General features: G+C 39.2%; 1 protein-coding gene across 1 annotated transcript in view; it reads left to right on the top strand.

The window, feature by feature from the left end:
* RELN (reelin) overlaps positions 1–11255 on the top strand; it is a 430874-nt gene that overhangs the window by 326268 nt on the left and 93351 nt on the right. Inside the window, exons 26-29 of the mRNA XM_026648676.2 lie at positions 2279–2450; positions 2733–2933; positions 6872–7107; positions 10213–10370. Coding sequence (XP_026504461.1) covers positions 2279–2450; positions 2733–2933; positions 6872–7107; positions 10213–10370 — 767 coding nt within the window. The remainder of the gene's footprint in view (positions 1–2278; positions 2451–2732; positions 2934–6871; positions 7108–10212; positions 10371–11255) is intronic.

Genomic DNA, 11255 nt, shown 5'->3' with positions numbered 1-11255 from the left:
GCCGGAGCCAGGGTGCAGGGGGACTCCCTGTGCTGCAGACGTGCAGCGGAGTGCGCGCCCGGTCTAGCGGGGGGTGGGAGGGGAAGGGAGCACGGGGGAGAGAGAAAAGGGGGGCGGCCAGGGCTTCAGCGGGGCGCTCGCCACGCAGCCCCTCCCACCGCACCACCTGCCGAGAGGGCTCTGCGCCACTCCGGTCGGCTGGGAGGGAAGGACGCGGGCTGCCCTGCCGAGTTTGCTGCAGGGCGCTCCCCTCCTCTGCGCCGCCACCCCCTACAGGGCGGCCGGAGCAGCAAACCAAAAAGAAGAAAAAAAAAAAAAGGGCAGCCAGAATGCTGCCCCTTGGAATCTGCCACCCCAAGCACGAGCTTGCTCGGCTGGAGCCAGCCCTGCCTGTCCCCCACCCCCTGAACCTTTATATTCAAGTCAGGTTGCTTCTTGCTTCTTCTTCATGCTTACTGGGCAACAGCAAAGGGAGCACTGAATCTCACCATTGTCAGATCTGGTGCCTGGTGCCACAGCAGCCCATAGCAGGCAGGAGGAGCAGTTACAGGGAAAGCTTGGTTGGCATGTGCGCAGTGCAGAGGGAACGTACAGAGAATTTAGCTGCCAGCCTCTTGCAAACCTCTACTGAGCACATTTGAATGGTGACTTTCAAAGTGTTATAAGTCAGCAAAATTTAGTTGGATTTTCAAACATCCCTCTGATTCTTGGCTTCTCTGGCTTGTTGCCAAATTTCAAGTTTCTGCTCCAAAGCATGGAGGTGCTTGAGCTGCTCATCGAAATAGTTATAAGGATATTTAACATATGCGAAAATGTATTTCCCTAAACTCATTCTCAGAAATGTCTGAACCATTTTTGCTGAAATTTTCCCCAAAATGTTCAGTTTGAGGCAGTCACCCAGCATGGAAAATTTCAGTCTGAATGGTTAAAGTTTAGCAAAGTTATATGCACCTGAAAATTGGGTCTTATTATGGAAAATGCAGGGCATCCTTAACTATAGGCATCACAACCAGCTCTACCTGAAATGTTACAAATAGTTAATATGGAAGAATAGATGAAATGCCATTTATATCAGTAAGTAACTCTGATAACCCTATTTAGGTCACATGACATCAAGTATTATTGTTTTATTACTTATTGTATTGACATTTATACCTGCTATCACCATAGAAGTTAGGGGCTTACTAATAAAAAAAACCACAATAAATTACAGAACACACACAGTGGGTAATGTGTGGGAGGATTTCCTGAGTTGCCAAAAGAGAGACCATTAAAACTTATGTATTTCTAATTTAGATTACAATTAATGTGTTAAAAATAACTCACAACATAGGAGCCATTCCTTTAATATGTTCTAAACAGAGAACATTTGAAAATCCTGTTGTATTCAATGAAGAACCAGCCAAAATGTGTATCCTAATTAATTAGTTCAAAGTATGACATTGTTTGGACTAAAATAGTCTCTGTTTACACATAAGACATAGTTCTAATATGTCCAAGTCAATGGTACTGAATGAAGTTTATTCAAATAGGACATAAAATAACTCTTTGTGTTACTGTTATTCTTATTCCTATACTTATCAGAAAGATACTTGCCCTAAGGATGTCACCAAAAAGGGAATGCCTAATTTGCTGGAATCGTCTTCTGATATTGCTATGGAGAATTATTATGAAACAGAGTCCTGCTTTCAATGATAGCTTTCTAGATTATTCTTATTTATTGTTTTTATTACAGTAGCTTCTTACAAGCCCTTCTGAAATCAAGGCCCCATTGTGCTAGGCAAGACAGACAAAGGATGTATCATTATCCCCATTTTACAGATCGGGAGCTGATTTCCAAGGATTTGGAAGATTTCTAAGGCCTGGTCCACACTAACCCCCCAATTCGAACTAAGGTACGCAAATTCAGCTACGTTAATAACGTAGCTGAATTCGACATACCTTAGTTCGAACTTACAGCGGTTCAGACGCGGTCCACACACGGCAGGCAGGCTCCCCGTCGACTCCGCGGTACTCCTCTCGCTGAGCTGGAGTACCGCAGTCGACGGCGAGCACTTCCTGGTTCGACTTATCGCGTCCAGACCAGACGCGATAAGTCGAACCCGGAACTTCGATCCCCAGCCGCTGAACTAGCGGCTGGGTGTAGACCAGCCCTAAGGCTTCCCACCTGTAAAACAGATTTTACCTTTTCTGGCCTCCACCGTCTGTTCTACCGTGTTTCATATGTCTCTTTAAGAACTGAGTGTTTATATAGTTCTGCTAAAATCTTGTCTTTTAGATTTGTCTATCTTGAGCTTCCTGCTGCTGCAAAGACTCCTTGTACTAGATTCCGCTGGTGGCAGCCAGTATTTTCGGGGGAAGGCTATGACCAGTGGGCCATTGATGATATCATCATTTTGTCAGAAAAGCAGAAGCAGATCATTCCTGTCATTAACCCAACATTACCACAGGTAATAAACAATGCTGGTAAATAGGTACCTTAATGAAGCAGGAGATTTAATAGAGTTTTCTTTGAATTTACTGACTGCTTTTAAAGAAAACTGAAGTATTTGCAGGTATATCCTTGTCTGTCTAGGTATTTGTATCACCCTTATCATAATAGATGTGGAGCACCTAATCCTGGTGCTAAGTGATTTACACGCGTAACTCCCCATTCATCGAGATAGAAAAGAGTGTTTGAAAGTTTTTTCATTGTGTGGTGGGATGTTTGATGTCTCTTTCATTTCTGCCAGAACTTTTATGAGAAACCAGCATTTGATTACCCTATGAACCAGCTCAGTGTGTGGCTGATGTTGGCTAATGAAGGGATGACCAAAAATGAAAGTTTCTGCTCTGCCACTCCCTCAGCAATGATATTTGGTAAATCAGATGGAGATCGATTTGCTGTGACTCGGGATTTAACACTGAAACCTGGATATGTCCTGCAGTTCAAGGTATTCTTTTCTTTCAGATCTCTCCAGTTCAGGTTGAGGTGTCGAGCATTGATCCTGCAACCCTTTCTCATGTAAATATTTCTTACTCACCCAAGCAATCATAGTGATCTTAACAGGACTGCTCATATGAATAAGAACTACTTGTGAGATTAAAGGTGGTAAAACATCCTTCCCATTTCTGTCTGTGTAAAAGATGCAAAGGACATAAATACGTTGTCGTACTCTATTAACTAAGACCCTGCTTTCTGAAAGAAAAGGATAACAACCATAGAACAGGAAAGCTTTGTTTGTTTCACCAAAATAAATTTTAAAAACGTATTATATTTTTAATAAGCCTCTGAAGTGTCATTATATTCCATTCAGTATCAGGAAATGCTACTGCAATGGGGTGTGGGGTGTGGAGAGAGACTGTATCCCATTTGGGACCCAGTGACTACAAAGCTTCCATGTGGCATGAGTACATTTTTTTTATACTTGAAAGTATTTAAGAATTTACAAGCTGTTCTATACTCCAATGTGGATTTTTTAAATAATTAACTTTTATTGTGACAGTGAATATAGGCTCCAATTAGCATTCTCTTCTTTAAAGGGCTTACAAAATTTTCTTTGCTGTGACAATACATCAGAATATAAACTCAAAAGGAAGTGAATTTGCTTTGACAAGCTGTTGTTTCTGAACCCTAATCAAAATTTTATTGAGTTTATAATGAAATCCCATTGGTGAATTCTGGGGGTCGGTTGCAATGCAATTTTAATGAGCTAGCCACAAATACATGGTCCTTACATAATTGGTGGATACAGATACTGAATAATTTACAAATAGAATTATTAAAGAGATCAGATGTTTACAGGCAGCTTTTCAATATAATTCCCACAGTTATATAAATATAGGCTGACCAGATAGCAAGCGTGAGAAATCGGGACAGGGGGTGGGAGGTAATAAGAGCCTATATAAGAAAAAGCCCCAAATATCGGGACTGTCCCTATAAAATCTGGACATCTGGTCACCTTATATAAATAGGAAGTTGGCTAGAGTAAGGGAATTTGTAAAATAATCTCATTCCATTTAGAAGTTAAGATGATAAAATACTATACCATCTGAGGACTACAGTACATTACATAAATCAGTGTTCATTGTGTTGTGTCTAAGACAGTTTTGCAAAACAAAAAACACTTAACTATGTAAATACCATTTCACCAGAAAAATATGCTAATCACATTTTGACACTTTTTCTACTTGAGTGACAAAATCATCGTTCTGTAGGTGTTATACTCAGCAGGGATCCAAGCATGATGTATAGTCTAAATAAAGCAGACATTATTTAAAATGCTTTCCATTCTTGAAACTTTTAGCAAAGTAACAAACTAACAAACAAAAAAGTATCTATTGAAGCAATAATAACTCTTTCCTTTGTGTGTATTGATTAGGGTCTCAAGTTAGGACAGTACTTAGCAGGTGTTTAAGTCTCTCTCTGTTCAGGAATCCACTTAAGCGGGTGATTAACTTCAACCTGCTTATGTTCCATTGCCATTCTTAACTTTAATCATATGTTTAAGTGCTTTCCTGAATCAGGTCCTAAATGTTGTGTTTTACACAGTATTAAAATTAACTATAGAAGTTATTCATGCTCTTTTTGTTATAAGGGAAATAGAGACAGTAATAATTACAGTCTGGATGTGGTATGTATTACTACCTGCTTGCCAGTAGATTGTCAGATATTTGCAGTGGAGTATTAAACGTAAGATGAGCACTCCATCATAGACTTTGCTTAGATTGGGCCCAGTGATTTTAACTGTCTGTGATCACTTGCAGTCCAAAAGTTATTGATATATAGGTAAAACTGTACATCTTCCCCCCATGCTTAATAATTATACATCCTTGTGAAATAGTTGAATGATTTCTGCTTAGCATAATTCAACCTCTTTTTCTTTTTGGATTTAATATTTCTTGCTCCAGCAAAAATTAGAAACCTATTCTCTCCATTTGCCATGACCTATGAATGGTCGGGATAGAATTGGTGAGATAATGAAACATCTTATTTGGGCATAATTCCCTTATTGCATAAGCATATAGAATATAATAGAGAACCATATCCCTTCTATAGAATTCTATATAGGATGGTTCACAAATCTACAGAAGGGATAGCATTTTCTGTTTTGTAGGCTCTAGAGTAATTTCTACAGGACCTTATTAATGTTATCCCTGTTAAATTTTATAGGACTTTTCTATATGGCCTTATTTGATAAAAATGGCAAAATTTCACAGAAAATTTTTCTTGCAATGAATAATTTAACTAGCTATAGCTAGGAACTCCTCTTCTTGATAACTCCTTTGTTGCGAAAGGGCGTTCTGCTCCATCACTGGCATGTTCTAGAATCTAGAGGTCTCCTACCCTCCACTTATTATTTTGGTGAGATTCATACAACACCTTCCTTCTTATCCCTGACTGACCTTCAGAATGAAATTCCTCTCCATTAGTTCCCCAACATCCCCATTGCCAATGTATTGCCCAGACTTTACAAAGGAGGTACTTCATAAAACAAGGAGTGTTCTTTGTAACTGAGGTGCCTGGAGAACTTGTGGCGTTTCCATTGTGAATACCAGTGTAGAGGATAATTTTGCCTAGTAAACCCAAGCATAGTCACATTTATCATAATTTGTCATAAATGTTTTGGCATTGTTTTACAAATATTTCATAGTAATGTAGAATTTCTACAGGTCAATAATAAAAGCTAATATCAGTTTTTCAAATATTATACTTGTAATAATTTGAAAACTGAAAGTGGTAGTTGAAGTTTGTCTAATGTACGTTCTTATTTCTGAGAGCTGGTGGCATTGTTTGAATTTAATCAAGCTGCCTTATATATTGGGGACTAATCCTGTACCTCTTGCTCACATACATAATCCAACTGGAATCAATGGACTAAATTGTGGTATGTGGCCACATCCCTAAGCATTGGGTTGTATTTGGAACGTTGGGACGGATTGTGTCTCAGGGGACACAAATCCTCCTGGTGCAGGTGGAATGTGCAGGCTGCATTATCCCTCAGTATATTCCCCCTCTGTGTGGCCAGCTATGCACAGAGATTATGACTATTTTAGCTCTTGCATAGGGTAAGGAAGGTTCCTTGCACCTTTCCCACCTATCCACTTGCACAAGGGTCATGGACAATCAGGCCTGAGATGATTCATGTGAATAAGAGATCCAGAATAGGGCCTTTTATGAAGAAGAAGGATACAGTGAATTTCAGTGTGCATTCTTTTCTATTCTGTACAGATTCTTATACCAACTCTTGCAATTTGGTTGCAAATCTCATGATATTTGATGGTGTTCTTTCAACTCCATCAACTGGAGTCATGTTTTTATGTAAAAATATGATTTTTAAACCAATCTCATAATTTTTTGGCACCTGACTCATGATTTTTGAACGTTTGGGATTGGCAATATTGTTGTATTGCCTTCATCATCATAGGATATGTAATATTCTTCTCCATAGTACTCTTCAGCCTGACTCAGTGCTACAACTTGTTTAAGGACTTCTATGCACCTTTGCTTTCATTTATGGAGAGAGGAATAGAACACAAGCAACAGAATACTAGTCCAATAATAGTTGGGGTCTGTGTCCTTTATTGCAGAAATACAAGTACAGTGTTATACCTAATATGTTTTATGTGCATAAAATCCACTTTCAAGCATCACATTTTATGTGCCCAGCAACCTCAACAAAGATGCAGCAAGGATTTTTATTGAGGAATGCCTCAGGTATGAAATAGAGACCATTATGTTTTGGGATCTGTCTTTGGGTTTCCATATTTGATAGGAACTCTGCCTCACAAATTTTAAAATTACAGATTAGGTGCAGCTGATAACCAAAGACAAAACTGCAAGTCTCTACACCTAATCAACTCTACTCTGCTTTTATCATATTTCTTACAGCTGAACATCGGTTGCACTAATCAGTACAGTAGTTCTGCTCCAGTTCTCCTTCAGTATTCCCATGATGCTGGCCTGTTCTGGTCACTTGTGAAAGAGGGCTGTTATCCTGCATCTCCTGGAATCAAAGGATGTGAAGGAAGTTCCCGGGAGCTGAGTGAGCCATCCATGTATTACACAGGAGACTTTGAGGAGTGGACAAGAATTACTATTATCATTCCAAGATCTCTTGCAGCCAGGTACTGTAGGTCTTTAATTCTGTGAATTACATTATGCAGTAGAACCTCAGAGTTATGAACACCTCGGGAATGGAGGTTGTTCGTAACTCTGAAATGTTCGTAACTGAACAAAATGTTATGGTTGTTCTTTCAAAAGTTTACAACCCAACATTGATTTAATACAGCTTTGAAACTTTACTATGCAGAAGAAAAATGCTGCTTTTAACCATCTTAAGGTAAATGAAACGAGCACAGAAAGAGTTTTCTTACCTTGTCAAATCTTTTTTTTAAACATTCCCTTTATTTTTTTAGTAGTTTACATTTAACACAGTACTGTACAGTATTTGCTTTTGGGGGGGGGAGGTTGGGTCTCTGCTGCCTGATTGTGTACTTCCGGTTCCAAATGAGGTGTGTGGTTGACTCATCAGTTGTAACTCTGGTGTTTGTAACTGAGGTTCTACTGTACATGTGAATTTGATTTCTGTACTTTGAGCCAATACTAGTAAGATGGTTAGCAAACTACCAAACCAAACTACATGATCCAGAAAGAATATATTCATTTCTCATACAAAACAGAGAAAAGCTTTTTCATTTTAAAGGTGTCAGAACAGTCTATAAAATTAAATTACAAGGCAACAGGCAACGATAATAAAAATCACATTTTAATTTGACATAAATCTTTTCATAATAGTGCTACTTTTCTTAACTCTTATCAATTAGGTCAGCAACACCAGCAAGAGAGTGATAGGTCATATGAATCAAATAAGCTGTCTCAACAGGATTAGTTTTGCAAACAGTTGCTACTGGATGACGAAAAAAACAGAAGGGTATTTGAGCAGCTATGTAATGTGCCATGTCATCGGATAATGATAAACATTATAAAGACTCCACTATGGAGTAGTGCCAATCAGTCAAATTGTATTCACAGCCAGAAAACCCCAAAACAAAAGAGGTAACTTTATCAGATGGCTTTAAGTCTAAGTTATAGTCCATTGCAAATGCAGGTGAAAAATCAGTGCTCTTAGATTTTTCAGTAGCTCCCATCAGTCACACTACCCACATAGAAACTTGATGAGTGGTCTATATAAATGAGAAAACCTCAAAGGTTTAGAAAGATTCTAACAAGCCCCAAAAGAGAGAGCCTTGTCTGAATCCTACTTGAACTTATTTAAATTTTCTCATTTCCATTTCCAGCCTTCCCACATCCTCAAATAAAAACTCTGAAGTCTGGCATACCCCTAGTTCTCCACATAGAAATATCCCTCCTGCTCCTCTCCAAAGCTACCATGCAATTATACACCTGTCTGTCCATATACCACCCACCGATTGAGATCATCTGCTCTCTTGTCTAACTCTCTCTCAATGCAGCCATGCTATTGCTATCTGCAGTTTTCTGCCTTGTCAGACTGCCAGTCACTCCTTATGCTTCTCCCACTGCAAAGATTTTCCGTACATGGCATGTCATGTAGCAGAGGGAGTCTGTGTCTTTACTGTGAGGAGTTGAATTATCAGTGTGTACCGTAACAAGTTTTTTCAGTAATTAGCCAAGAAAAGCAGGTGCCAAGTCACACAAATCTGACACTAGCTGATTTGATTTACCCAAAACAAGCAGTACAGAATCAATAGCAGCAATCTGTTTGGCATTATGTTCAGTAGCATGATCAGAAAAAAAACCCAGCACAACTGAAAGAAAAAAGTTACCACCAGTATCATAAATTCAGCAGATTAGCATTACGGATGGGACAGTATTATGTGGTTCCTAAAGTGTCAACATTGCATTGGTCTTGTACCAATTGGGAATTCGTGCTTCTGGGGTTATTTCTGGAATATGCTGTGTGGTTAGTTGGTGGAATATGATGGACAGCTGACAAATTAAAATATGCCTCTTGTTCCTCGCTCAGATACCATGGTCATGGTCATGGATAGTAGAAAAAAAACAATAGATACATTAGAAAGGGTAAAAAGGATGGTCATGTTGTTAATGCACTGAAGTGGGAAACGAGATCTTGATTCAGTTCCTAGCTCTGCTACAGACTTCCTGTGTGACCTTGGGTAAATCAGTTAACCTCTGATCCCTGTGGACATTACTCACAGCTTACCTATCTTTTCCAAGCCAACTTCCAATCCTATAGGGGAGTCAGGAACTTGTAATGGTTCACATGATGAGCACATTTTGGATGTTAGAACTAGCTGGGGCCAGCATCAGACAGGAGACAAACCATCTGGAAACCTTCCTGATCCTTTAACTAGCAACTGTAAAACCACTGACAAGGCAAATTCCCAGATGTCATCCTCCTACAAATTGATCGTTATTATAAGGATTAAAAGAAAATTTATTTTTCTATATAGACACCTTTTTCACTGACAAATTTCCTTAGCAATGGGCCAGACCCTGAGCTGGTGTAAATTAGTATAGGTCCATTGAAGTTAATGGAAGTGTGCCAATTTACACTGGTTGAGGATTTGGCCCATTGTTTTTAAGGAATAGTTTTTTGGCCATAATATGACCCAGGACTAAGACACTTACTATTCTGTTTAGGTGCACAAAGTACTTTAAGATTCTTTACCTACAATTATTTGCAGATATTAGCTAATTCTTGTAATAACTGAATATTCATTTCTATATGCATTTTACACATAAATACACTGTACCATCAGTTACATTCTGCATCCTTGTCAATACTAGATTCTTTTATTAAGTACTGTAACAAATGGGTTTCAGCAATTTAAAAACTTAACTACCCGCTCAGCAGTGACTAAAGCTATTTGCAGAACTAAAAGGAGCCAAATCACAAAGACAGCATCTATTCAGTTCACTCCTGCCTACTGATAAGCCACGTCAGGCACAGTGCACGACATTGGGCATTGTGCTGCCAGAGAAATAAAGGAGGTCACAATACATAGAAGAAACTGTCTGGAAGGAAAATCCATAAGGAAATTTCACAAAAATATAAGGATGTAAAGAAAATGGTCAGTGTTTTCCAAGCACACATTTGTATCTCATTTATAAAGGCTATTCTAGCAACGCTTCTTTTAGTTTTCAGCATGAGATAGTAGATGAAATATAAAAGGGATATTAAAGCAATCAGCAGTAATGCTGTGCCTTTGGTTATCATTTCTTCACAGTAAGACTAGATTCCGCTGGATCCAGGAGAGCAGTTCTCACAAGAACGTGCCCCCTTTGGGCTTAGATGGGGTTTACATCTCAGAGCCTTGTCCCAATTACTGCAGTGGTCATGGGGACTGTGTCTCTGGAGTCTGTTTCTGTGACTTGGGCTATACAGGTAAGGCTACATTATTTATATGTGACTGCTGTAAGCATGTTTGTGATGAACTAATGTTTAAAATGTATCATCTCATTATTTTTCTCTGCTATAGAGGGAAAACATGATGTCATAAATTTCACAAGTCTGGAGTGAGAATCTTTTTTTTTTAATTCCGTAAAAGCACATTTCATGAGCTAGTAAATCCAACGCTGCCAAAATGGAACATTACAAGAGCACATACACTAGTGATGTTTTCTGACCATTACGACCTTTGAATGTTGCCATCCATATAAATGGGGCGAGAGAGAGAGATAAAAGAGAACACTGGAGAAAATATTATAAACTAAAAAGTCTGCTTTGAATTTTTTTGGCCAATCTTCAAAAGAATTCCTTCTGTTTTCAGTCCCCTGGCCTTGAGATGGCATGTGACCAGGAATGAACATATGTTATGACAGACTTCTGTGGAAAATTCTGTTCACTTGTGGTTTCAAGTGTTTTTATAAAGAAAAAAAACCTGTGATTGACACAACCAGTTGCATATACAACTTTTCTGAACCTCTACAACAACAAAGCAACAAACTAACATGTTTTGCACTTAAACAGAAGCAATAGGATAACACCTTTTCTGTTTGCAAAAACTGTGTTTGATCAATGTAAAATGTTGCAACATTCACTGGAAAAATTAAACATCCTGCTACTCTGAGAAGGGAGGTTAGGGGCAGGGCCGGCTCCAGGCACCAGCTTGTCGAGCAGGTGCTTGGGGCGGCCACTCCCTAGAGGGGCGGCACGTCCAGCTATTCGGCGGCAATTCGGCGGACAGTCCCTCACTCCCACTCGGAGCGAAGGACCTCCCGCCTAATTGCTGCCGCAGATCGCGATCACGGCTTTTTTTTTTTTTTTTTT

The sequence above is a fragment of the Terrapene carolina genome, unplaced genomic scaffold (assembly GCF_002925995.2).
Source record: "Terrapene carolina triunguis isolate 2854851 unplaced genomic scaffold, T_m_triunguis-2.0 Scaffold68, whole genome shotgun sequence".
NCBI lineage: Eukaryota > Metazoa > Chordata > Testudines > Emydidae > Terrapene > Terrapene triunguis.
The sequence above is the reverse complement of the archived record's forward strand: the minus strand, read 5'-3'. Positions and strand labels throughout refer to the sequence as shown.